This window comes from Fonsecaea nubica (assembly GCF_001646965.1).
Source record: "Fonsecaea nubica strain CBS 269.64 chromosome Unknown Scaff105, whole genome shotgun sequence".
NCBI classification, from domain to species: Eukaryota; Fungi; Ascomycota; class Eurotiomycetes; order Chaetothyriales; family Herpotrichiellaceae; genus Fonsecaea; species Fonsecaea nubica.
The window spans coordinates 85,181-112,231 of NW_019173778.1; the positions used below are offsets into that span (position 1 = coordinate 85,181).

The 27,051-nt window shown below is 52.7% G+C and overlaps 8 protein-coding genes and 1 non-coding gene across 9 annotated transcripts; 5 read left to right on the forward strand and 4 right to left on the reverse strand.

Annotated features, from left to right (window-relative positions):
* Positions 1–453: 453 nt before the first annotated feature.
* On the forward strand, positions 454–1,677 carry AYO20_10212 (hypothetical protein; the record flags this gene model as incomplete). Its single annotated transcript, XM_022648472.1, has 1 exon — positions 454–1,677. The coding sequence occupies one exon, from the start codon at positions 454–456 to the stop codon at positions 1,675–1,677; it is 1,224 nt and encodes a 407-aa protein (XP_022495578.1).
* Positions 1,678–4,729: 3,052 nt separating this feature from the next.
* On the forward strand, positions 4,730–7,066 carry AYO20_10213 (hypothetical protein; the record flags this gene model as incomplete). Its single annotated transcript, XM_022648473.1, has 7 exons — positions 4,730–4,761; positions 4,813–4,928; positions 4,990–5,128; positions 5,182–5,302; positions 5,359–5,810; positions 5,867–5,921; positions 5,975–7,066. 7 exons carry the CDS (start codon positions 4,730–4,732, stop codon positions 7,064–7,066), a joined length of 2,007 nt encoding a protein of 668 aa, XP_022495579.1.
* Positions 7,067–7,443: 377 nt separating this feature from the next.
* AYO20_10214 (hypothetical protein) lies at positions 7,444–7,944 on the reverse strand (the record flags this gene model as incomplete). The annotated part of the gene is made up of 1 exon (XM_022648474.1): positions 7,444–7,944. One exon carries the CDS (start codon positions 7,942–7,944, stop codon positions 7,444–7,446), a length of 501 nt encoding a protein of 166 aa, XP_022495580.1.
* Positions 7,945–8,757: 813 nt separating this feature from the next.
* AYO20_10215 (hypothetical protein) lies at positions 8,758–10,119 on the forward strand (the record flags this gene model as incomplete). The annotated part of the gene is made up of 2 exons (XM_022648475.1): positions 8,758–8,885; positions 8,940–10,119. The coding sequence occupies 2 exons, from the start codon at positions 8,758–8,760 to the stop codon at positions 10,117–10,119; spliced, it is 1,308 nt and encodes a 435-aa protein (XP_022495581.1).
* Positions 10,120–11,058: 939 nt separating this feature from the next.
* Positions 11,059–12,829, reverse strand: AYO20_10216 (hypothetical protein; the record flags this gene model as incomplete). Its single annotated transcript, XM_022648476.1, has 2 exons — positions 11,059–12,669; positions 12,740–12,829. 2 exons carry the CDS (start codon positions 12,827–12,829, stop codon positions 11,059–11,061), a joined length of 1,701 nt encoding a protein of 566 aa, XP_022495582.1.
* A 3,752-nt stretch (positions 12,830–16,581) lies between these two features.
* Positions 16,582–18,606, reverse strand: AYO20_10217 (hypothetical protein; the record flags this gene model as incomplete). The annotated part of the gene is made up of 1 exon (XM_022648477.1): positions 16,582–18,606. One exon carries the CDS (start codon positions 18,604–18,606, stop codon positions 16,582–16,584), a length of 2,025 nt encoding a protein of 674 aa, XP_022495583.1.
* Positions 18,607–19,314: 708 nt separating this feature from the next.
* On the reverse strand, positions 19,315–22,059 carry AYO20_10218 (hypothetical protein; the record flags this gene model as incomplete). Its single annotated transcript, XM_022648478.1, has 4 exons — positions 19,315–20,339; positions 20,612–21,098; positions 21,145–21,632; positions 21,669–22,059. The coding sequence occupies 4 exons, from the start codon at positions 22,057–22,059 to the stop codon at positions 19,315–19,317; spliced, it is 2,391 nt and encodes a 796-aa protein (XP_022495584.1).
* A 533-nt stretch (positions 22,060–22,592) lies between these two features.
* Positions 22,593–24,178, forward strand: AYO20_10219 (hypothetical protein; the record flags this gene model as incomplete). Its single annotated transcript, XM_022648479.1, has 4 exons — positions 22,593–23,185; positions 23,246–23,447; positions 23,496–24,057; positions 24,117–24,178. 4 exons carry the CDS (start codon positions 22,593–22,595, stop codon positions 24,176–24,178), a joined length of 1,419 nt encoding a protein of 472 aa, XP_022495585.1.
* Positions 24,179–24,553: 375 nt separating this feature from the next.
* Positions 24,554–24,644, forward strand: AYO20_10220. Its single transcript has one exon. It is a non-coding gene; the product is annotated as a tRNA-Ala (tRNA).
* The last annotated feature ends 2,407 nt before the right edge of the window (positions 24,645–27,051 follow it).

The following is a 27,051-nucleotide window of genomic DNA, read 5'->3' on the forward strand; positions in this document are numbered from 1 at the left end:
ACAGCACTGCACCGGTATCCCATCATACCTTTCCCATCGTTGCGACTCAGACAGATCTCGAACCCGGCTCCTTGCTTATCGTCCTCACCGTGAAACGTTCTATTCCCGAAGCGGCACAACGTTTGGTTCCGCGGCAGATCAGCAGGATCAACGTCCAGGGTGCGACACGTGCGACATCGTTCCCCGGAGTCCAAATCGGGTGCGATCAACTGAATATCAATGACCAAAAGCCTCTCGACTCTGTGAGACTCGAATACCTGAGCGGTGAGAGGCATTCCAGCGTCGAGGACTCAGCACGTTCTCGAAAGTCGATGTGATCGCCTCTCAGCTTCACGACTTTCCTGCCGCAGTGCGTGCCCTGAGGAGAACTCGGAGGCGTCCGTTCTTTACCATCGAACATCATCTCTACTGACGCTCGTTACAAACACCTTCCTTTCAAAGACACAAGGAGCCATGTCATCTCATTATAGCCAACTGCGGCAGCGGGGGCGATGGTATTTCCGCAATTACGCAACCTCTACGACAACATTACTCTCGTTAATGATCGCCCTGATCATCATTGCGACACCAACCTGTGCACAAGTAATGGAATTGGACGCACAAATCTATGAATCCAATTTCTACCAAGAGCTAGCTATACGGGGGGAAATACACATGGACCGTCGAGAACCCCCTCCTCATAGGAACATTCAACTGGAAAGGAGACAAGCCGAGGATAGTGTGGTGCCGACAACATTGGCCGAACCTACCTCTGTCTTGACATCTTCATCTTCATCTTCATCCTCATCCTCATCTTCGTCTCCGGAGCCTACAACCACCTCCTCGGCCGACCGGACATCAGTCAACAGTACAGAAACCAAGACTTCTGTGTCCTCATCAAGCGTTTCGACGTTGGCCACACCCAGCGTTACAGTTGTCACTACACCGTTACCAACGCCCTTTGATACCTCTGTAGGCAGCAACTTCACCAGCTCGGCCTGTCCCGATTTTTTCGCCAGCTTCCTCAACAACTCGACGTTTCAGTCCTGCGTGCCTGTGTCCCTCCTCCTGCAGAATTCAAATTCATTCTTCCGTGCCCAACGGTCGGTCACACTCCTCACGCAGACTCTGGATGCAGCGTGTAATGCACCTTTGGCGATCTGCTCGCCTTTGCTGAGCAGTCTGGCGTCACAGTTGATCGACCACGCAAACTGCGGCGACGACTATAAGCGGCAGAACCCCCTCGTCTCGCAAGCCTATGCGGGATTCCTCGCCTACGAGCCGGTCTATCGCGCAACGTGTCTGAAGGACCAGAGTACGGGAGGTTACTGTTTCAGCGAAGCCATCACTAACGCATCCAACCCGGCCGATTTCTATCCGTACTATACGGCTGTGGGGCTGTCGATGCCAGAAACGGCGCGACCCAGTTGTAGCCAATGTCTCCAGAAGACCATGGAGATCTTTGCTGGGTATGCGATGAACGCGGTGCAGCCCCTGGCCAAGACGTACTTGCCGTGCGCGAACCAGGTGGACAAGAGCTGTGGGAGCGGGTTTGTGGACACCCAAGTCAAAGCTGGCACGGTGACGAGTTCGAACGCGGCAGTCGGGGGACGGGAACGAGAGGCGATACCGAGCTCATCGCTATTGGTTGCTACGGCGATGGTGGTGATTTCACTGGTCGGCGGCACCCTGAACTGATGTTGTCTTTAGGAGGGGATTTTCTGTATAGTTTGTTTTGGGTTAGACTGACAGGCAACCACAACCACACAGGTACAGGCCCGCCATGAAGATTATTAGTGGGCATACATTAGAACGACCCTGAAAAAAAGGGATGTGAGCACTGGGCTGTGAGCAGTGAGCGCTCGAACTGGGCCAGGAGGAAAGAATTGATTTGTGATCCACAATCCACATAGCGCAGGAGTTTGGGAGACATGATTCAGGGAGGACCGGGTGTGTTGGGAACGAGATTTTGCAACGAAAGTATGTGAAGAAAGGAAACTAGACAAGTCGACCCCTTTTGGGGCTTTTGCGAACTCGTATTCCTATAATACCCTCGTACATACGAGAATGGATGATTCTTCTCACACTTGACCTTTGACCTTGAGCTTTGTTTAGGCCAGGCGGGCAGGAGATGGATGGCTGCATGGATGGAGGAGGCACGGCCTTTTCCTCTCCTAGTAAGTACTTTCCCTCTCTACCTCGCTCCCGTCTCTACTCCATCTACGAGGTAGGGTACTCGGTACTTGAATTGTATGACGGATATATGAGAGTAAAGACGAGTGACCTTCCTCTTGTTCGTCGATGGTGCCCTCCCAGCTGGATTGGGTCAATCACCCCTGACCCAAACCCAACGGACAGACCGACAGACCGACAGACCGATGACGGTGGCTACGTACTTGCGAGGTACGAGGTACTAGTAGTGAAATAATTAGTCTCCTACCCAGTTTCAGACGCGAGGCACGAGGCGTATTTGATACTATGATCCAATACCCAATACCCAATACCCAATCTGGCAATATTTTGTACTCGTAATTACAGCTTGCTCGTCTCTGGTGACCGACCTGCCTTCTCGTGCGCCATGAAACTATCAACTGGAGCCCAGAATCAGTGACCCTTCGGAAGCAGTATTAAGTGATAGGTCCAACTTCTCGAAATGATGGGTGCTTTTTACCGCCCAGCCCTGACCATGGCGCATGGCGCCTCGAGGTCCTGGAGGGACGGGCCCTTCTGGGATTATTTACCTCACTGTCCCGGAGAGGAGGCTAAGCGACATTCATAAAGTCGACTCGAACGGCGTCCTCCTTCTCCCATCTCATCTCCTGCATTCCAGCGGCTCTACCCGACCTTCATATCTAGACTGGACTTTGAGAGTCCTATCGTTTTGCTTTCCCCCGAGTAATTCGACCCCCTGTCGCCAGTGCTCGGCCCAAACGGCCAAATATTGATCACCAAAATGTCAGGTTCCACGGCGCGCTCGCGTTGAGACCATGGTCCGTTCACGATGTGCAGGGCGGCTGTACCGTGCTATGGGTCGGAAAGGATCGTTAGTTGTTCAAGTGCAAGTTCTTCAACCCCTCGGTTTGGCAGGAAAACTTGTCTTCTCCCGTGGGGGGCTTTTTTTGGCGCGCACCTCCTGCTGGAAAATTCGCTGCCTTTGACGCGGATAACTCGGTCGCCAGTTTCGGGTTGTCGCGCAATAGTGTCCGAAATGCTCGTGTCAGCGACGAGGGTAAATCAAGGACGCGGGTGGGTCTGATAGATACGGTCGAGGAAGCATTGTCGGATTGTGAGAGAATAGCGTTGGCGTTGCTGAAGTTGAGAAACTGGGTATCGAACCGCCCCAGGTGCATGTTGAGATGAATCCCATGCCATGGCGGGCTACTTGTTCCTGGTTGGTGTTAATCACTGGTGTTTAGGAGCGAGGCCGCCCACTTACAAGAAATAGGAGGCATGTTCATCCACGCTGTGGAGGGCCGGGCGAGGGCGTTGAGCAGACCCTCCTCGCCTGCTTGAGTTCGTAGATCCTTGGCTGCGCTCAGAATAGCGTCGATGTCCAGGATGGCCGCAAAGCTTGAGCCGGATACGGAATCGGAAATGTCGTTGCTTGTGTCAGTCTCCTTACCCCGGATCTCACCTGTACGGGTTCGAGAGCCAGCCCGCTGTCTTCGATCGTATGAACACATCAAGGCCGCCTTGAACTGGAGCATCCAGGACAAGGTATTGATCTATTTCCGCTCTGGCAGAAGCAGTGCCACCACCATCATCAGAACGGACACGAATGGGCGAATGGGATTCAATGTCCCACGAACTTGCCTGTAGATTGAGACAAGAAGGGGGTCCGTCCATTCTGTTCACTCAGTTTACCGCGAGTCTGTGGGCAAAGGTATGCAGGGGTGTCACCTTGACCTGGTGGTCCAATCCGTTGTGGTCGACTTGTTTCTTGGGAGGCCGTAACCACCCATGCAGCCTGCAGCAGGCCAGCCTCCTCCGTGGCAGCCCGAAGGCCGAAGGGGCGTCCACCATGCAGTTCGGCAGGGTCTTGACCCTTTGAGGCTTTCTGGAGTAGTTGTGCGGTCAAGGGCCTGGTTCTCCCATCAATTGGCTTGGACACCGACCACGTGTTCGCGCATCTCATAGCCTTGTCTGCCTCGTGTCGATGAGATAATACGCAGCTAACTAAAATGTGCCTTTGACCTAGTTGAATCCGGTGCTGATAATTGGCAAGGTAATTATTGGCGAATTTATCCAATTAAATGAGGTCGGCTCGAGGTCGGCCTGAGTTCGCCCTCGTGCGCGGGCGAGGCTGAAACTTGCGATGCATGACCAATGGCCTGACTAGGTATGTAAAACGAGAGACCCGAGATGGATGACGCTACAGTGTCAGCCTAGATGAACAGGCAAGTTCGCACTCGCCAATGAATTCGAGACACGTCGTGAGACCAAAGATCCCTTGACGCCGACATGGATGAGTGAGGAGTCTAGAGCGGATTGCTCCCCACTTATCCCAGAGTAATTTTTCTGTATATTGACCAATTGACCAAGTGCCCAGTATCTTTGTATAACGCCCCATTAATAGGTTATCTGTCTGTTTAATGCGTGTCCAGATAGTCGCCATGCTGCCATACGACACCTCGTAATCGACGTACATCGACAAAGGTATAAGACTCGGTGCTTCCATGGCCTGGAAGAGTTTCTTCTGTCCTACACTCTTCCTCAGCGACAGACTATTTTTCTGCCATTCAGAAAGGCCATGGACAATGTAACAATGATTCAAGACCCACCGTATGTGACCCAACTTCTCTCGTTCTGGCTACATAGCTAATGGCTTACCAGACACCTGAAATCATTACAATGGGACGATTGGGATGACCTGTTTTACGGTAAAGGCGTGCTCACTGGGTACACGATCCGGGCAGGCCAGTTCGAAATCCCACGAGCTAACTACGATGGTCAGTATTTCGGAAGAACATTCAATCCTTTGATTCAAAAACTGAACTTATTGGTCGGCAGCCTTTGTGTTGAAACGAAACGCAACGCCAAAGGCCGAGTCGTACAATATGTCTAGCTCTAATGCGGTGACTCGACAAGGGATATCCACCCAGTCTATGTCTGAAAGCTCCTTGCATTATGGAGATTTGGGCGGAGACTTGTACGTCCATCAATAGAAACTGTTCTCGCCGTGACACTCATGTGTCCACTCAGGAATCCGGCACTGATGAAACCCATGAGGATGGGAGTGAGTGTGGGGGCATCAGCGGCGCGAAGCGCAAGCACCACGGGCATGCGGACGGAGCTCAAAGAAGAAACGGCGGTTGAACATAGAGTAAGTAAAGTGACATGGACCCCCTCGAGCCTTCCCGTCATAACCGACAGCGTTAGTATCCCAAGGTCAGAATCTTTCTAAACGATGAATGGATAACTCTTTCGGATGGATGCCTGGCGGATCTCAAAGCACTCAAGACGAGCAAAAGTCGGGAAGATCTGTTCCGATTCTACCAGAAATATGGTACAACTCTGAACCGATTGCCCCATGCACCTTCCGATTCTAATGTGAGGTCAGGCCATATCATCATGACGCAAGTCATCTTTGGAGGTCTTCTACGATGGACCCAAGAAGCCAACAGTGATGACGGAGGTAACCATTCGGAAAAGGCAAGCAAACTTAAGGCCTTTGTCGACGCAAGATACATGTCTGCTCAGGTTACCGGTTCATGCACGTCCTCAAATGAGTCGAGGAATGATCAGGCCGATCTAAAGTATGAGAAGACTGTCTATTTTCATCGACTAGGAGGAATCCAGTCCAGCGCTTCCGACTTTCATTCCAGAGAAGAGTGAGTATGCATGGTTCAAATGTCAATGAGAATCTTCACTAAATACCTTGGCTTAGGTTGGACGCTTGGTCGATCTCGTTGGGGCGGCGAGAGCTTTGGGTGGTCACAGAGGTAAGGTTTCCTTGCGGGAGAATAGACCGGGCTGACCACGATATCCATGACAGCGTCGTGAACCAATGCAAATAGAGAAATTTATGGGTCTAATGAAAGAGTTGAAATGGGTGCCTCAGTTATTTCAAGAGATCCATACCGCCGCGAGAGTCACACCACTATTGCCAAACTTATACAGCGAGATCTACTCCACCAACACATCGCTCGCATTCGTGCGTCAATATGATCTTCCAACTGAACCCGCCTTGCTATTCTTCCAAGACCAGAAACGGCACATAAGGTTTGGTGCACTGGCAAACTCATCACACCCTCGCACCCACCAAACCGAGGTTCTATTCGAAGAACCCATCGTCCGGGCCAAGCAAGATACACCTCTTGGGGCATTTGCCACTCCAGATAGCCTTCATTTATTCTATCTTGACGACGCTTCCAAAGTCTGCATGTCTCAGTTCGATCTTGAATCGCGGATGTGGGAGGCCGCAACGTTTCCGGGCAACCCATCCGAGCGCTCAGATGGCTCGAACTTTGGATTCTGCAAAGAGGAAAATCCGAGTGGCTACCTGATTTCATACCGAAGTCTCACGGGGCAAGCACACAATTTCAGGTATGAGTACGATAGTGGAGAGTGGACCAGCCTTCCAATTGGAACTGAGGTGTCGGAAGTCATGTCGAATGAACCAGGACCGTTTAACCAGCGCAACGACCGATACCTGGTACCAGGCTCTTTTGTGTACGCGGACATAAATCGCCGAGATAGCTCACGCTTCGAAGGTTCCGAAGCAGTTGTCAAGGCCGAGCTGTGTGAAGACAATGGAATTACCTTCCATGTCAATTGGTTGCCAGGATCGGAAAGCGATAGTGACGACGGTGGTGACCCCGGGGGGGACACTCTGACCATTCCAACCCTTTGTTTGGTGCGTCCCGGAACCGACTATTGTACCGTTATTACCAAGGAAGATCCTCATGGGTGGCCTGGCCTCGTTTTCATATCCCCTGAAGGGTCGATGCACATGATCGGACTGAATGGATATCACCCGGATTACCAACTTGAACAACGGAGAATATTCGACCCTGACTGTCTCAAAGCCTCAATGAGTACCTATTTCCGGGATCTATCGAGAGTCCTGGAGTATGATTCTGACTGAAAGTCAACTTGGCTCGAATGAAATAATTCACATGCGAGAGCATGGGAGGGTGACAACAAAATCGAGAGGGTGACGAGCGCACGTAATATCGAGGCTGATGATCTTATTGAAGACCTCGGGTCGGATGGAGTATTACCATTAGAAGCAGATGTACGAATTATAGCCTATTCTCCACAAGGGCAACACCCGTAATAAGGGTCACGAGGTTCCGAAGCTGAAGTAAAGCGAAATCTTCCATGCCTTGATTGCTCGCGACGTCGCTCACTGTTCCTCTGGAAGATTCTCCTCACTAGGTCCTCCTCCACCAACAGACCCAAGTCTCACGCCTATGGCCGAGGCAAACTTGAAGATGGGCCCACTCAAAGAAGAGAACCTAGTCACATAGAGCCAGCTCGGAAGAGCTCTGCATCTCGTCGCCTCCTCGGCGACAGGTCTACCTTCACGACGCCTTGGTTTCCACTGGTGGCGTGGGTTTCAATCTTCTGCGCCACCTTTTCGAAATTCTTGGTTCTCAAGTCGCTCTCAATTGCACCCCAAAGCCCCGGTGCTCCCGTGTTATATGCAACAGACAGCAGCGCGTCGATCTGCCTCTGATCCAGGCTGTTCCAGACGTCGATGCCGAGCTTCTTCGCCATGTAGTTAGCGTTCCAGCTGTCCACATAGTCAAATAACTCATCTGCTTGTGCCTTGGTGATAGGAACTCGAATGTCTTTGGCCTTTTCCGGCCATGCATTAACATGAAATCCATAGCCAATGCTCTGGCCGGTCCTTCCATCACTGTAAGGAGCGGCCTTGAATTGTTCCGCTGCTTTGGTGCGATCGACCTGTTCTTTTGACATGGTTGCGGCTCTGCCGGGCGAGGCAGGTGGAGGGGCCATGGCTGAGTCCTTGAACTTGAATTTCCCACAGGGGGGTTTGGGTTGGAGAAGCTGAGGCCGCAATGGTGAGGCTGAAGTGCTGGTGTAGTCGCATCGGCCTGTGCAGCTGCGAGAGGAACAGAGGGATATACGTACGCACGAGCGCTCTGGACCGTTGTTGCCAAGGCGGGATGCCCGCCCCTCCCGGAAGCTTAGGACCCCGGCACCTCTGCCATCTACCATGTCGACCGTGCAGCCGTGTCAACCGGTGTTCAATAATCCACAGAATAACGGCAGACTACCATTCGTGTTTCCTAGTGAGGCTCTATTCACATGATCGTTGGAACTTTTGTCTACGAATGATGATCCTTTTCCTCGAATCGGTAACCTTGTTGCCAGCTAGTCAACCTCGCGCTCGAAAATCTGGCGAGATCCTACCAATCGAAAATGTGCGGTTACAGTCTATCATGGCGCAAATTGATGAAATGACTGTACGAGCATCTCTAACTGAGTCTGAGAGGCCCCGCGCGCAAGATATCTGCGCTAGTCACGCGACATGAAGGGTTGGCGTTGGTGTTGGCAGAGTGATATAGTGGCAGTTTTGTCAACATCCTACCAATTGGTGGCTGGTTGCTGGCAATTTTGTAAGATTTTAGCCAATGGAACACGATCGCATAGATGCATGGCTGACTCAACCCAAAGAGCACATCGTGCGCCCGATCAGGCTGAAACATGGCGGATATTTCAACCAGGACCACGTTCCATCCACCTCCGCTGAGGTTTGCTCTTTCCTCCTGCACCAACTGTTTCTTGTTTGATTTTACTGTACCAACAATGTCCACATCCACTTCAGTTGGGTTCGAACTCATCAAAGACATCGTTGATGATCTCTACGTTGGGAGAAAAGTCCATCTAGACTCTGTGACCGCCATTCTGGCGGAGGTTTATGGAGTTGAAATTACGTGAGTGTTATCGCCCATCAAAGCGTCACTACACCGTTTGCTGACTTTGAATAGCAAGAATCAGCTGGACAAGAAGATAACGAAATGGGGCTTCCGCAATCAGAGAGTGAAAACATCCAGCAAATCCAAGCCGTTGTTTCACGAACCTCCCATGCGAGTAGTCTTGCCAAAGGATGTGGGACCACCAGATGTACACAAAAGACGAGAATACATTCTCTTCTACGTACAAAACGCCATTGATGCTGAATTCCGGAGATCCCGAAGAGGGGAAAAGCAAAAATGCGAATTCGATCCTATCTGGCTAACTCCCGGTAGGGGCTACAAGACAAGCTGGACAAAACTGTACAAAGCCTCTGAAAAACTACCCGAGTTCGCCGAAACTGGCCAAGTGAACCAGTTTGAAGCGTGCGTGGACGAGATCTTCGCAGGCATCCAGCCTGCAATTCTGGGTAAAAACGAGCTTAACATTATGGTGTGCTTCTGGAGAGTCGCAAACGATTTCCTCAATGCTGCTGTCAAACGCCTGAACAAGGATTTGCTCGAGACGTTCTTGGACACGCTGTGCGATAAAAGACGAGAGTTATTGCCAGAAATAAAATCGGATCCGTTGGCGCTGCTATGCACCTCCTTTCTCGAATCTCCACGAGAGGAACGCTTTGAACTACTCCGCCTGGGTTATGAAAGGTCGATCACCCACCTGCAATACCATTACATTGACCACAACCTCACAGTCCCACAGATGACCACGAACTACTTGATGTACTGGGACAGGAATTCCACGCGATTCCCGAACCTCATCGCGGATTTTGAAGACTTGATTCTTTACACTACCGGGCGATACGGCTCCGATGACTGGCGTACCATCACCTGCCTACATCAATTCCTTTACTACACGTTCAGCATCAGAGGGGACACCCAGAGAAGCGCCCTGATCGCCGAGACATTGTATTCCAGAACCCAGCGGATCATTTCAACCTCGAAGAAGATAACCTGGAACACAGTGACTAATGCCTTCACACTGGCCTCAGAGGCACTGATGTCGTGGCACAGTCATCGGTTCGAGGCAGGAGACGTGCTGAGATATTTCGAGCGCCTTTGTGACACACTGGACAAGGGGGACGAGGAATGTCAACGACAAGCTACATGCCTGATGCGTAAGATCCGAGAATGTGGTGAGTTTGAGGAGACGACAGAAGAAATCTTTCTCGCCATGACCATGAGGGAAGTAGTCTAGGCTGAGCACCCCGTTTTTTTTGGGGGTTCTTTTTTTCAATTTCAAGAAACAGCCCACTCATAGATCTATATCTCATCTGTTTACTATGCTATTTCATCTCTTTCTCCCATTCCTCTACTTCACTCCGCCTTCTGATACGATTGGATGACCAAGGACCGTGAATTTTTACTCTGGATTCATCTTCTGCAGCCAGGGAAACTCCAAGCGGCTCTTCTCTTTGGCCGCCTCACGTCCCTCTCGGGGCAACCTTTAGACCTAATTATCGCGCAGGTGGGCTCCGAGAAGAGTTTCCTTCTCTTGTCCCACGATATCCACCAACCAAGTCCAAGTGATTTTAGCGTGCACTTCAGCGACTTGATCACTTGTACAGTATTATACTGACCCAAGTATGTCCCGCTCTACTCCACTCGAAGGAAAAGGACGTGTGCCCCGTACCTCGTACCTCGTGCCGAGCGAGCGAGTACCAGCATGGTAGGTACGAGGTCTCCTATTAATTGCGAGTCCTACCACTCTACCGAGTACTCGGTGCTTGGAGTACTTTCTTTCCTGCAGGTACTGTACGGAGTACGTCGTACGGAGAACTCGTGCTCGGTATTCGAACAGGACCGAGGACCGAATGTGCTTCTCAGTGGTCAATGCTCAGTGGTCAATGCTATGCACATGTCAAAGGGCGCTACCGTGCTGCCCACATCATATCGACATCTCGGAATTCTTTCACCATGTACCGCACTGCATCACACTGCACCTCTTCCTCTCTTTACGCCTACTCGGTACACATCTCGCTCCCTGTAAAAGGGTTCCGAGGATATTATTATAGCTCGTCTACGAGCTGCCTGGTACTTCTAACCTCCCAACAGCAAACAATGACATGAGCGCTTGCAGGGTATGGTGTGTCGCTTGTCGAACAGGAAACGGCGCAGGGAACAAAACTTCTCTTTCTCATGCGATCCAGAACCAGATCCTCTCAACAATGTTTCTCGGCTTACGCTCCGGCCACACTATGGCGTCCAACGCAGCTTTACCCGTGTACAGATCGGCTTCGGCCGCATTGCGGAAGTGAGTGCGCTTGAAGATCCTCCAGAAAAGGTAGAGCCCGAAATAGATGGGCACTCCGATGTAATCGGTGATGAAGGCCTGGTAGTCCCACGTTCCTGCAATCGAATCGAACCCATTGAAAAAGATGATCAGCCCAAAGAAGATGGCCGAGATGTAGCCGAGGTAAGGTTGCCACGGAGACTTGAACGGCAACTGGTTGCGGTCGATGCCCTGCGCGTGGCACGCGTGGTAAAAGCGAATGTACGCGATGCAGATGCTGACCCAGGTGAAGAGCGTGGAGATTGTGGTCAAGTTCTGGAACCAGGTGAAGACGGTATTCGACCCGGAAGAGCAAGACATGTACGTCAGGAGAGAGATGGACCAGGTGATCAGCACACACCACACAGGGACACCAGTCTTGGTACACTTGAGCAGGAATCGGGGCGCCTGGCGGATTTGCGCAATCCCATACAGGTATCGGGACCCCGTGTACAAGAAAGCATTGGCCGACGAGGAGGCGGAGGTCAAGATGACAGCGTTGATGATGGATGGAAGAGCATCGATTCCGGCCCGATTGATGGCAATGACCCATGGAGATTGAGCAGCACCGGGCGCGCCATTTTCACGAGCGTTCAAGAGATTGGGATCATTGTACGGGACCAATACGCCGATCGCCAATGAGCCCAAGACGTAGAAGAACAAGATACGCCAGAATACTCGGCGGACAGCCTTGGGGATATTTCGGCGCGGATCCTCAGCCTCACCAGCAGCAACGGCCACCATTTCGACACCACCATATGAGAAGGCGGCGTTGACGAGAGTGGACCAAAGACCAAGGAAACGACCAGTGCTACCGGAGGCGATGTACGCTTTCATCGCCCCAGGGTTATTCCAGTATTGGAACCCGAGACGTTGCTGCCCTGGAACTCCACCAACATCAATGATGAGGGCGAGGATGAGCAGGCCAATGATGGTGACGATCTTGATGGAAGCGAAAATGAACTCGGCTTCACCGTAAATGGCGACGGCGAAAATATTGAGGGCAAGGACCAGAACTATGACGATGGAGATCCAGGCTGCCACGTTGACATCTCGAGCGCCAGGCCAGAACTGGATGACGCTCGATGCTGCTGAGATTTCGGCGCAAAGTGTGATGGCGCAAGAGTACCAATTGTTCCAGCCAACAGCAAACCCCATGGCATCATCGACATAACGAGCGCAGAATTGTGGAATGGCACCAGGAAGCGGAAGCCATGTGGCCATCTCACCCAGAGACATCATCATGGCGAAGACAGCCAGACCAGTGAAGGTATAGCCCAGGAGGACCGACAGCGGACCGGCTTGGAGGAAAGCACGGCCAATTCCCAAGAACAGACCAGTGCCGATAGTGCCACCAAGAGCAATGAACTGGATGTGACGAGATTTCAGTCCGCGTGAGACATAGCCATATTCCTCGGCGGTGGCGATGTCGCCAAAGACATCGGTGGCTTCGTTGACCTTGGAACCCCGTCGGGCCTATGAAAGAACAAGATGTCAGCGACCTTGGTCCGGCTTTTGCTTTGCCGCCTTCACGGTACAAACTCACCTCAATCTTGTTGACCTCATTGTAGTCAATTGGAAGGTTATCTGGAGAGTCGGAACCAGAGGTGAGATGGAAGTCGGCCGTTTTCTCCATGTTGGGTCTGGTTGAAGCTATTGGAGATGTCGAGTGCTGACTAGTTTACAGGTTAACAGAGCTCGACAATCCTTTTGGATCGAGCAGGGGACGAGCAACTGCGCCAGAGACCTCGAGATGGGAGGAACAACGAGGCCCGTAGGGCCATGGCAAGTTGGAGAGGTATTTGTAGGACAACAAGTCCGCGTGGACCAGGCTTGGACGGTGATGTCTGGGGCAGTGGCAGATTACCCTGGCTGCATTGAGCCCATCGACAGCCCTGACATGATCGCCCGCGCCGAATGACAACGAGATACGAACTGTCGAGTCTAGGTGCCAGACTGCGACGTTACGACCCACCCAGGCAAGGCGAACTGAAATGGGGGCGGCGAGGACCGTGGCCTGTGCTTGCACACAAGGACAATGGTGCAATAGTGGTCAGCTATGAGGATGAGTACGGGGTACAGTAGCTCGAGGCTGTTTGAATCTCGACCGCAGGTGAATGGAAGAGGAAGGCGACAGAGTCGGACAGGGGACCCTGCTGGGAGAGGGCTCCGGTCAGGGCAAACGGAGGATTGTGGAGGCGTAGGTACTCGTAGGGTGTGATCTCCGTCGGGATGGGGTACGAACAAGGCCTGGAGAGGCCAGTGAAGACGAGACGAGCGAGAGGCAACCAGAACGGACCAGGAGCACGAGTGAGTGGACAGCAAATTGTGAACCAATTGAGCAGGTGTCAACGGATGTGGCGAGTGGTAGCGCAGCCAACGACCCAGACAACTCGCAGTCCCCGACTCCACCTGCAGCACAGCTCTCCTATTCCTGGCCCTCCTCTTTACGGTTCAAATTGAGCCTTGTAGACAACAACATCTCACACGACATCATTACTCGTAGCTGATAGTGTCACCACCGGACGCCACTGTGATATGGCTGGGGATGATCGCTCCAACAAGGCGTAGGTAGACATGCGGCAAGGCAGTTTTTTTCTGGGGGGGGGAGAGAGGGGGGAAGAGGCCCAAGCTGTTGGACTGTTGGACAATGCAAAGGCACTGTGAATGTGACGGTGCGGTGAAGGGAAAAGACACTTTGAGGCGTAGAGCCTATGATCCTCACTCACTCTCCGCTTGGTGTAGCGTAATGTGGGGTAGAGTAGCGTTCCCTCTTACTCGGACAGGGGCATGCAGCTGGCAGGTGGCTGAGAACCCCAAGCACCAACGAGCAGCCTGGAACGATCAATCAAGGGGAAGCCTCGGGGGCATCACCAAGAAGAAGCAAGCATGGCAAGCATGACAAGCAATAGGCAAGCAAAAGGCCCAAGAGCCCTCCTCCCGGTCTCAGGCCCTGCCCTTCTCGGCGCCTAGCTATCTGAGATCGACTGCTGCAATCACCTCTGAACCAACCACAGCAGAAACCTGGAACAAACCACCAAGTTCTCATTGACGGGCACGAGTTCCCTCGTACGGAGTAGAGTACTCGTTTCAGAGCAAACACACCAAGGCGGCCTGCAGGATTCCCTCGAGCTGGCCAGCATTGCCATCTGACTGGCCCTGATGTCACCCATGCTAATTTCAATTACACAATCTTTCGCCTTGTCCAACACCGTCGCGACGAAGGCGATTCACCACTTTTCGGACGCTCCAAGCGATCCTCGCCCAGCAGGGGGACAGGGGGCGGCTCTTGTCCCCCAATCCGGTCCCCGCGTCCGACGTCTCGACCTCGAATCGGTAGTTCACTTGGAAGGGCTTCTGGAAGGACACGCCACAAGACACCGACGAGGGGAGTTGCATTGGTTTCATCGACGAGTAGTCACAGGTCACGGGTGCAAGAGGTTCTACGAGGTGGTGCAGATGCGACGGTGTATCTCTTACCCTTTAGTATTTCCCAATCGAGGTCTTCTCGTCGTTAACTGCATTCTCTACATGTACGAATACTGACCTACCACAGAGAGCAGCTGGCAAGACAGTGCCGACCAACCATCCTCTTCCCGGCCCGCAGCGCCAAACACTATTACTCGTACATCCTCACCTACTGCCATGCATGCTTCTAGAAGCCTGGTTACTCGTATTCGAAAACTCTGGCCCCTACCTGGACGTCTCCGGCAGCCTGCGCACTGGGTCGCCACAACCGGTGCGGGCACTTTAACGTTACTGTCCCGATCAGATCCAACGCCGACTTGAGTCCTACATGCTCTCGGCCCAGTTCTTATTTTCTGGTCCCAACCTCGGGTCTCGTAGCTGCGAATCATTCAAGCAGCCAACCTATCACATAATCGAGGAGCCACCTCTGCGGTTGTCGAGTGGGAGAAATACAAGGCGGCAAATAGCTGTACCAATCAGACATCTCATCCGTACTCAGACAGTTAGTGGCTTTTATACACTCATAATAGCTTAGGTAGTAGCCACTGAATTCCCAGTCCACCAGTCCAGATATTATACAGAAGCCGTTCTCGTCCTGTTAGACTATTAGCTGCAAATTTACCTCAGGGTTGCTTTCATATGCTTTGTATAGCCTTTTGAGAAGTCGGGGGTTGAGTTCCCTGGTTCCGCAGCTTTAGACTTGGCTGGTGTCTTTGACTTGAGAAGGCCGCAGTTGAGCACATCGTGATCTTCGATATCTCCCATAGCGTCGCAGTTCAACTGTGAAGGAGTATCACTCTAGCAAGTCCAAGAAGCCTAGAAAACCATGAATTGATCATAAATGTGGGTTGAGTCTCTGTAGATAAATAAGGTCGGCCCAAAGAGAGAGTGATGTACCTACCTAGCTCCATCCAGGCGTTGCCAGCTTTGTAATCGGGGACTGTCCAACATTTCTCAATCACTTGCCTCAATGGTGAGGACACCAGAGATAGGTCAGGAAACTGCTTGTTCCGTAGACATTGTCTGATCTCCTGATCGCTTTTCCCCTCAAAGAGCGGTTCTCCGCGGTCAAGTTCGTAAAGCACGGTGCCTAGTGCAAAAACGTCATCTCTTTCTGAGGGATAGTCCGAGTCAAATAATGGGTTGAGATATCGTACGCCGGCGCTCACGTTAGGAGGTAACTCATCTAGACCGGAGCCTGCGAAGTCGCACAAAATGAGTCTACCGTCGTCATGAAGGAGGAAGTTATGAAGACCAATATCCCCATGCACAACGCCTTTAGAATGAATATATGCCACAGCTGATACGGCTTGAGAGGGCCAACTAAGATCTGTCAGTGTTTCGAGCATGAGAGGGAGTGACATTGACGAACCGACTTCGTCCAGGAACAATCTTGTCCAAGCAATCTATCAGGCTACCATGACGATGGTATTCGAATAAAAGGGCATTGCGTAATAGCGTGCATGCTGGAGGGCTTTGACCCAGATAGCGGAGAATATTTGGATGCCCCTGAAGACGCTCATATATCCTTTTCTCGACCTTTTGATCCTCGAGATCCTGTGGGGCCGGAATTTTGGCAACAATATTCGTCCCCGCGATATGCACGACCTCGGAAGAGAGTCCAACGCCGACGCCTCGTAATTTTTCCCTTGTGAGAGTGGAGGGATCGAAGGACAGATCCTTCATTGTGCAGGGTAGAGTAAGGGCAGACTTTGAGTTGATCGAAGTGTTGATAAGTTGTGCTCGCTAAACTTACCACATCTAGCTAGTAACTAATCACGTGATATACCTCTCGGTGAGCGGCGACGGAGGGCGATAGGTTTTCCGTAAACAACATATCACTGAAGAAAGGAACAATAGATCTATCCTTTTTTACCCTCATTTCCCATGCCTCATTATTTCAAATGATTGGTCTATTTTTTACTTCTTCAAGTCCCGGATCAGGCCGCCATAATGCTCCTTTTGTTCCTCGGCCAGCTTGCCTCTCGTGTCGCTGATAATGGTCAACACCAGACTGTAGTTGTTGTACAAGAACTTGGCCCTTTTACTCGCGTCGCCGGCCCCTTTGGCGAGTTTGCCCATCAAAGATTCATACTCGGACCTGAGCCGCGCAAGGCTGTTCGAGACGGGCTCGTCATCGCCGGCCTCTGCGCTGAGTGATAGGATTCCCTGCAAGAACTGGCCGAAGCGCTGTGTAATGGCGTGGGGTGCGACCGAGGCTCTCGATGCATCGGATGAGCCTCCACCAACGAGGGAGAATGCAGCTGCAGCGCCTCGACTGCTGGTCGATGGGGCCGGGACTTTTCTCAGGGATTCGCAATGCGCGTCCATGGCCATTTGGAAGCGCGGCCACAGGAGAATGTTTGTGTAGTTGATGTAAGAGTCTGCCACTGGCACCTTGCGCCGCTGCAGCTCAAATGCGAAATGCTGGTTGAGACGGACGCAGAGCAAGACGCCCAAGCAATCGTTCGTGTTCTCAACAAGAGACTTGGTCAAATTATGACCCAATGTGAACGTCGGCTCGAAAATCTCAACCACCCGACGCGAGATCTGATGATACGTGCTGGTAGAGAACAGCTCAGTCATCACCGAGTACTCGGCGGAGACGTTGTCGATGAGTGCCTGGTTGAAATTCCGGAAGGGCACTTCCAAGTAGTGAGCCGACTTGCTCTCCTCCGCCAGGTAAGCAGGCAAGGCTGTGTCGTTCTTGGATTTGACAAGGTCTTCTCTTCTTCCCAGGCTGAAGGCATCATGCGGCGGAGGAGCAGCTTTGGATGCCCCCAGGACATTTCGCCTTGCCGGGGCCGGTTCTGAGCCGAGAAGGTCATATTGATCAAAGGCGTGGATCTGAAGAGCATCAAGAGCTTGCTGGTATCGAGAAAAGTGACTGCTATAGTACCACCGCATCGTGTTGACATATGCTTGCCCAATTTCCTCGGCTAAAACAGGGTGGTTTCGAGCCAGAAAAGCGTAAAGGTCTTTATATCTCAAGAAAGTCTGCTGCTGGATTACTTGAGCGTTGATGTTGGGAGAGCGAAGGGCCTTGATCTGAGCCACAATGTAGTCACGTACTCGCTCGATAGCTTTAGCCTTGAGGTCTTCGAGCAGGGGCTTCAGGTCTTGCAACGCCTTGACCTGCTCCGCCTTGTCCTCTTTGGCTTCTATTATGAATGACCTTGCCTCCACTTCCTTCAAAGCCTTGACAAAGGTCTCGTCCATTGGACCCTCTGCAATGGACTTTACTGTGAACGGAGAAAGGCTGATTTCTTCCACCGCCGGCCCCAGGCGCTTCTCAACATTGCGACGATTGTCAAGTTTGGCGTTGAGCTGAACAGAGCGAGCCTGTAGATTCTCAATTTCCGCAGAGACCTGACCAAGCTCTGCCTTAAAATTGGTCAGGTAAGATTCAACGTTGGTAAGTATTTGATCGCATTCCGTAATCGATTTGTGAAATTCTTCAAATTTTAGCCTGTTCTCTTTCGCTGAGATCTCCACGGTCGAGCCGTCGCGAGCAGGGCGCAGTGGTGTCTCTTGGGCAACAAACTCTTCAAGGCTGAGGCCCCCAAAGTCAATGTCTTTGCTCGTCTCCCTGTCTTGCTTCCTAGACCCATAATCCGCCGCTGTTCCATGCTTTGAGTCTCCCAGTATACTCTTTATCACTTTCACGGGATCTGCGACGTTGGGTGAGGGCCGCTGCTCGAATCTGAGGGAGGATCCATTGGGTTGTCTCGCCGGGGTTGTGAGAGATGTGGTAGATGTGTTCGCACTAAGGTCAAGGGAGGCTGAGGATCTAGTTGCAGACAAACCCAGCCCTGAGAGCGTTCGCTGGGTCGAAGCAAGCTGTGAATTCTTGCGAGGAGAGGGTGAATATGGCCTCGTCGAGACGAGCGATTCACGAGAGGCACTGGGTGTTGCAGCACCAGCGGTTAAGCGGTCCAGCCACATGCTGATGGCCCACCGTCACAGAAGGCATTACCGGGGGGTGGGAATCATCAAGACATGCTTCTTGTCAGAAAATAAAGTATATCGGGAACTGTAGCCTTCGACGCTCAACTATTGATCACTGGTGATCGCGCGAGGACGGGACGCGCCAAAGCAGCAACGTGAGCAATTACGATGCCCAGCCTCGGGATATCGTTAGTCCGCAGACCGAGTATCTCCCCTTTTCCGTCGGCTTCACCTGATGGTCATCTCCAGATCTATTTGTCTACAAGCAATTCTGTTTCGACCTTAGGAGAACCCTTATTGTCATTAATTGAACGGGATGCCAAATCCGCGCCTGTAACCAAGGGATGCTTAATGGATACTCGACTCTTGTGTGACTATAACTGTGATACGGACAGACTGCCTCCAGAATTCACTCTTGAGTTGTGCAATCTACAAGCGCAGAATTTTCCATCGGTGAGACGACCAGTGGCTCCTGAATGGCCGCAAGTAAGGGTTCTTGGCCCTTTACTCCTCCGTCATGTCCATGTTAGCACTGGTTTTATGCATCTGCCATGATGCATATCATCGATTGCTTGGTTAATATCGGTGTAGGGATACTTGGTGATCAGGCGATCGATCGGGAATCGACCCTGGCTCCAGAAGTCGATGAGAGCAGGAAGAAACTGCTGCGAGTTAGCTTTGACCTGAGCCATCACCTCCGAGCGATCATACCGTCTGTGGAAATGAAGAGCCTTGACATGAGCCAACATAGCTGACGTTTCTGCCTATCCACGCCGCCGCTTCAATATTAACAAACTTCCCTGGGGGAGCTCCTCCAACTGTTGCCACTGTTCCGTTCTTGGCTGCTGCTGCAATCATAGACTCGATGACAGCAACGTTGCCTGTCGCGTCGAGAGCACAATCGACACCCTCACCGTCGGTGATGTCTTTGATCATTGCGACCACGTCTTTCCCTGCCGAATTGATCGTGTGTGTCGCACCAAGCTCTGTCGCCAGCTGCAGACGGGAGTCCACGATATCGATCGCAATCACTTTTGTGGCCGGTGTGAATCTGGCGGCCGCCATGATCGCTGCAAGACCAACCGAGCCGACTCCGAATACTGCAACCGATGCTCCTATGCCGGGCTTGAGAACATTCAAGACAGTGCCGGCCCCCGTTTGAACTCCGCAACCTAGACAGCAAAGAATGTCTAGTGGGACGGTTGGCGAGACCTTGACCGCGCAGACTCCGCTCACAATGGAGCGAGCGGCGAAAGAAGACTGGCCAAAATAGGTTGAGTTGATATCGACTCCGTTGAGAGAGAACGGCTTGCTCCCATCCAGGCGACATCCGCCAAAAGATAAATGATACCCGTGTCGACAGTATGCCGGGTTTCCTCGACGGCAAGGGGTGCAATTCCCACAATAGTTGAACGACAAAAGCACATGATCTCCAACCACCACATGTTTCACCTCAGAGCCGACTTTTTCAACCACCCCGGAACCTTCATGGCCGAGGATAGCTGGTAATTGAGGGCCTCTATTCCCTATGGAAGTAGCCACGTCCGTATGGCAGACACCCGTCGCTACCATGCGGACCACAATCTCATCGGGTCGCATATCATTCAGTTGTACTTCTTTCACTTCGAACGGTCCATGTTTTTCAGAGACAACCAGAGCGACTGTGCCCCCTAAGCTATTAGACGTCGAATCGGGTGCCATTTCGTGCTTTGGGTGCCGTTGTAAGGTCCCTTGGAGACAAAGCGGCAGTTATAGCAACCACAGACGGGTCACGTGGTGTCATTGTACGTGGCTCACGGCCGGTATATGAATCCGAACAATGACCGGGTATGCCGGGTAAGCGGCTGGTTGTGGTAGCTGCTGACCTGAATACAGCCGACAGCAGTCTCCTAACGGGACAATCGAGTTCGCTAACTATTACTTTCCCCGTCTAGTATTGTTATGGTTCTGACTTGGAGAAACTCGTCCATTCCCCACTGGCCCCCGAATCTACCGAACCCACTCTCTTTTGCTCCTCCATGTGGTAGAAAAGGTTCATCGTGGATCGTCATGGCATTGATATGGCAGGCGCCAGTCTCGATCCGTTTGGCACACTTCAACGCCTTCGGAATATCCTGGGAAAATATGCTCGCTGAGAGACCGTATTCCGAGTCGTTGGCCAAGCTAACTGCTTCGTCCACAGTGTCGACGATGGTCAAACTGATGGTCGGTCCAAAGCTCTCGGTATAGAACAATGCCATGTCCTTTGTTACGCCACTGAGAATTGTTGGTTGAAGAGATGCATTGAGACGCGCGGCATGTCCAAATTCTAGATGAGCGCCCTGTTCTACTGCAGCTTCGACCAAGGATTCTGTTCTCTTCGCTCCGTCAGTGGACACGGCATTGCCGGCGATAAATGCTTCGGCTTCTGTTTTGAGTATCTTCAAGAATTGCTCGGAAACCTCCCGCATGACGATCACTCGCTCCGTCGCCATGCAGATTTGCCCGTGCTATATTGTGTCAACGCCGTTCTAGATTCCAGGGGGACCAACTCACGTGCAAGAACCCTCCCATCACAACGGCCTTTGCGGCTTTGATCAAGTCCGCATCTTCAAGGACAATGCACGAAGCTTTGCCGCCCAGCTCCAACAAAACAGGCTTGAGGTGACGGCCAGCTTGCTGTGCGATGATTCTTCCCACCGCCGTCGAACCTGTAAAGTTGATTTTTCGAACTGCTGGGTGCGATATCATGGCATTTATCACTTCGGCTGCATCTTCTCGGCAGTGCTGCACGATATTCAGCACTCCAGGCGGCAAGCCCGCGTCGCGGAAAACTTGTCCAATGATGTGGTGAGTCTTAGGACTCAATTCTGACGCCTTGAGGACAGCGGTGTTTCCGCATATGATCGGTGTGGCTACTGCTCGAATTGCCAGGATGAAGGGGGCGTTCCACGGCGCAATCCCCAGGACAACCCCGTAGGGCACCTTGAAGACAAGAGCCAAGCGACCTTTCGCCGTTAGCTGGGAACTTGCGGGATCCAGGGCTTACACACTTTCAGTCTCTGTCGTCGGTAACCAACCAGTGCAGGCAGAAGTGGCAAGGCTGGCGAGTTCTTCCAAGAACTCAACTCCCATGTGCATATTGATTCCAGCAGCCCATTGTCTGCTGCAATTGGTCTCTTGAACCATGATGTCAATAATCTCGTCCCGTCGGGATCTGAACAACTCTGCAGCTTTGAAGAAAATGCGCCTTCTCTCTGTTGGATGGGTGTGCGCCCATGATTGAAATGCTTTGGAAGCAGATTCAACGGCCGCTTGAGCAAGTTCCACATTGGCAGACGATGCAGTCCATACTGTCTTCTGAGACGTCGAATTTATGACGCTGAATGTGGTTTCCGACTGCACCGGCTTGTTGTCGATCCAGAGAGGAACATTGTCCATATGCTGGCCATTCGAGCTAATGTCGCCCATTTTATCTCGTTGTCCGATATATATTGGAGAAACTCGACTCTCCGACTCCGCTGATCGCGCATCGTTTTTGGTGGGAACCGGTACATTTTATGCACAAGTCTTTGTTCGGCTCTTCTCAACTTCGTCCACGTCTGCGGTTCCATCGACTAAGCACTTTCTGGAACTGGCAGACCATGTTTCAGAGCCTGAGAACTCGGTCTGTCTAGGTCACGTGTGTCTCTGTGTTGTGCTGGGGTTTGTTACTCTTCGCGGGAGACGATCCCGTACAGGCAGGATCGAGTTACCGAGCACCACTCCAACACCATCCTGAAGGCATACCTGTGCCGGAAGGCGATGCTCTGGGCCTGCCATTCGAAATTTTGTACCCTCCATTCTGTGACCTTGTACCCCGCCTCCCCGGGCGTGTAAAAAGGATTGCCCAAACTTCTCGGCCATCCCTATAGGTATTCTTGTGACTGAAATTTTCAATATCAAGATCCAATTCTGGTGTCGCCTACGACCGAGTCATAGCCTCTTCTCGTGTGCCAGCCGCGATGCCTTCGTCCGAGACCACAGCGCCAACTGGAGTGTATACGAATGGTGTCGAAAACGGTAATGCCAACGGACACTCGCATTCAGGTACCAATGGAAGTGATCCATACTTGAAAGCCAATCACCCTCTAAGTATCATCATTGTCGGAGCGGGTGTGGCAGGGCTGGCGCTGGCCGGCATATTAGGCCATTCGGGGCACAAAGTTATTGTTTTGGAAGCAGCACCGGTGATTGCTGAAGTGGGCGCAGGAATTAATTGCTCTCCAAACCTCACACGCCTCCTGAGTCGATGGGGTCTCGACAAGCGTGTCCGCCAACACACGAATTCTCTCACACGAATTGATTTGAGGAGATGGAAAGACGGCGAGTTTCTCGGTGCAGCCACCCTCATGCCCGAGATTGAGAGGAGACACGGGGCGCCGCAGTATGCGATTCACCGTGCGGATCTCCACGAAGCCTTGATGGGAGAGGCCGAGGCGGTGGCCGAAGTTCGCATCAACAGCATGGTTACAAGTCTTGACTTTGACAAGCCTTCGGTGACTCTCTCGGATGGCAGCGTCCTTGAGGCAGATGTGGTTGTTGGTGCAGATGGTGCGTGTGTCAAATCATGTCTTGCTCTTCTACTCACATAGCCAGGGATGAAATCTACCTGCAGAAGATTGATTTACCAAAAGCTTGGTCTCCTCGACAAAGCGAAGCCAACGGGAGACGCGGCATTTCGGGCATGCATACCCTTGGAGCTTGTTACAGATCCAGAACTGCGAGCCTTCATCACAGAACCCGTGGCAACAAGATGGATGGGTCCAGACAGACATGTACAGGCTTATCCCATCCGCCATGGAAGCCTTTATAATATGGTATGAAAGCGTTTTGTGCCTGGTTCGCATCACTCATTGAATTTGTAGGTCATGTGCCACCCAGACACGGGCTTCTCGGAGGAGTCCTGGACTGCGAAAGCCTCTAAGCAGGAGATTTTGGATCACTTTGGGTCATGGGATCCTGTTCGGTTGCGCAAGCTTTTGGATTTTATCCCCGACGAGAACGTGATGAAATGGCGACTGTGCGAGCATGATCCACTTCCAACCTGGGTGACGGGAAAGGTGGTGCTGCTGGGTGATGCTTGTCATCCCATGCTCCCTTACGTCGCCCAAGGGGCGGCTCAAGCGATTGAAGACGTCGGCGTCATTTGTTTGGCCCTCAACCAGGTATCCAAGCCAGAGGAGATACCTACACTTCTCAAGGCTTTTGAGGTAGCTCGAAAAGCCCGTGCAGAGCACGTCGCCAGCACAGGTGGCGCCACACGCCGAGTCTTGCACCTCCACGATGGGCCGGAACAACAGGCAAGAGATGAGAAGTTCAAGTCAGTGTCCAAGGGCGGGGAGAACCCGGACCTGCTGGGCGACGCGAAGGCACAGTCATTCCTGTGGGGGTATGATCCAGAGAAGGAGTTCTTGGACAATTTTGAGAGTAAGTACCTGCACCCTGGAAATACTGAGGAGGGCATCCCTGCTTAACTCCCACCCAAGGTCTGACCCGGAAGGCACAAGACCTTCTCGCTGAGCCGACGACGCGAGTGATGGATCTGTAAGGGCCGTGCTTAGCTAGGATGTTTAGATTCCTTAGAGCCATGAGTAATGGAAACTGAGTTGGCTTGAATCATCTGCCATTCGTAAGACTGTATCACGGTGTATGCCCATGCCAGAGGAATGTTATGGCTTCGTAGTGGTATCTCGTCGTGGCAGAATGCAGCTATGGTGGCCAGGAGCAACGAGTATATCCCACAGTCTTGTCATGGGAATACGGCGAGGCAGCGACGAGGCTGTGACGCCGGGAGGATCACCCGGCAACATGCCGCTTTGTGCCCATAAGCCCCACTCATCAGCCCTAGCCGAGGCACACAAATTTGTCGGTGTTTATATTTCAGAGTCCCAAAAAAGGTTACTTGAAGTCGCATCGACAGCGGAGCTTCGATAGCTCAGTGGTAGAGCGAGAGATTGCAGTATTCCATTACTCGAATATCTCTAGGTCACGTGTTCGAACCACGTTCGGAGCTTTTTGGCTGTTTTTTGTTTCACTGTCTATAGTTCGAGATTGACCGATATCAGAATCGATGTTGTTTTTGGTTTCTTCGACTGGAATCCCCCACAGTAATTGTGATGTCCTCTTCCTTCAGCATCTATCGTTTTTGCGGACTGTGGAGCTTGTCACGGTGCATGCCCAATCAGCACGAATGTGCGAATTCACTTTCTTTGTCTGGCCTCCCCTGCTACTCATTCATTGTGACATGGAGTACAAAGACCTAGAGGGCTGTGCAAAACAGCTGCCTAATGTCGGTCTATCACGTTTCCCCTCAATCTGGCCATCTAGACCTATCTCATGGCGGACATAGTAGATGACACTTTCCACCGCCGGCTTCTATCCGTCAAGAATCGCCACCCTAGCCAGGTTTTCGCTCGGTGTCAAGCCTGATGCAGGCTGCTTCCCACGGTCTCACCAGAGATAAATCCACCGTGCCATGGCCTGGCAAGTCATGGTCATGTCCGGCCAGCGATTCCGAAGATTCTACGCCCGAGTGGATGACAAAGTTGTCCGTCAAGGCTACCAATTTCCCGCGGGATTCGTTTCCGACCCCGGACAAGTACCCCGGATTGACGCGAACCCCGGACTATGCCCGCTTGGTCTGGACTGAAGTGTGTGGCTACCTTGTGTGGGAAGCATATTAACAAGAGATGACCTTGTCCATATCAACTTTAGCCACACTGTGGTGGCCACAGCACAACGAGTCAAAATCATGGCAGAAGAGGAAAAGCATACGATCCATGCCGAGGACGTGCCAGTCGATGCTACAGCACACCTGGCCCACGATGACCAAGAGGTGAGTCAAGTGACGAACATGTCTGGGGCCAAGTTTCTAAAGAGGAGACAGATTGAGATGGACAATGGAGAGATTCTCCTCCGGCTCACCCCTGGCGCTGAGAAAGGGTCCGGCGTGAACAACCTCAAGCTCGCCAAAGATGGCCAAACCGTGCTGATCCCCCAACCATCTGACGACCCAGATGATCCGCTGAACTGGTCGTCCTTCAAAAAGCACATGATCCTCATCTGCGTGGCGTTTGGAGCCTTTGCCGGTGACTTTGGATCCGGGGCCGGGGTCGGCACCATCGTCGTGCAGGGGATCGAATGGAACATGTCCCCCGTGGTCGTCAACTACGCTGGCAACTTGAACGTCATCATGTGCGGTGTTTCGGGCCTCATCTGGATGCCGCTGCTCAACTACTGGGGCCGCACGCCCGTGCTGTTCTGGAGCTCCGTCATGGGCGCGGCCTTTACGCTGGGCTCGGCGCTGGCACCCAATTTTGCCGCCTTTTACGGCTTCCGAACGTTGCAGGGCGTCACGCAGAGCACGGGCCAGACGATCGGGCTGGCCTTCATCCACGACATGTTCTTCTTCCACGAGCACGCGCGCAAGATCGGCGTCTGGTACGCCATCTACATCATCTCGCCCTTTGTCGGCCCCTTTTGCGGCAACTTCATCGTGGGCACGTTGGGCGAGTGGCGCCCGGTCTTCTGGCTCGTCTTTGCCTGGTCGTGCTTCCTGCTCTGCCTCACGCTGATGTTCGGCGACGAGACCTACTACAAGCGCTCGGTGCCGCAGCCGCAACAGCCCCCACGACCCGGCGGTCAGCTGGGGCGACTGTCGCGGGTGCTGGGCGTGTGGCAGATCCAGTACCACGGGAACGGCTACTTCTCGACGCTGCCGCGGTGCTACGGGCGGCTGGGCGAGGTGCTGCTCAAGCCGGTGATCCCGCTGTCGATGCTGTTCTACCTGATGATATTCATGTGGTCGGTGGGGATCAACATCACATCGTCGATCCTGCTCCAGACGCCCGTCGAGGCCGGCGGGTACGGCTTCAGCTCGATCGCGTGCGGATACATGTACTTTACGCCGTTTGTGGCCATCCTGATCGGCGAGGCGTTTGGGCACTACTTCAACGACTGGGTCGCGGCGCGCTACGTGACGCGCCACCACGGCCTGTTCGTGCCCGAGACGCGCCTGTGGACGAACTACATTGGCGGCGTCTTCATGGTGCCCGGGCTCGTGCTGGTCGGCGAGGCCCTGCAGCGCCACTGGCACTGGGTCGCCATCGTCTTTGGCTGGGGCATGTTCCAGTTCGGCGTCATGGTCGTCTCGGTCGCCACCGTCGCCTACGTCCTCGACTGCTACCCGTCGGCCTCGGGCGAGGTCTCGGCCCTGCTCAACTTTGCCCGCGTCCTCGGCGGCTTCACCGTCGGCTACTTCCAGCAGTCGTGGGGGCTGAAGATGGGCTTCGACGTCTCCTTTGGTCTGCAGGCCGTCATCGTCGTCGCCGCCTATGTCATTCTCGTCTTTGTCCAGGTCTATGGCGCCCGTCTGCGTCGCTGGGCGGGGCCTGGTTCGAATCACTCTGTGAGAGAGGAGGG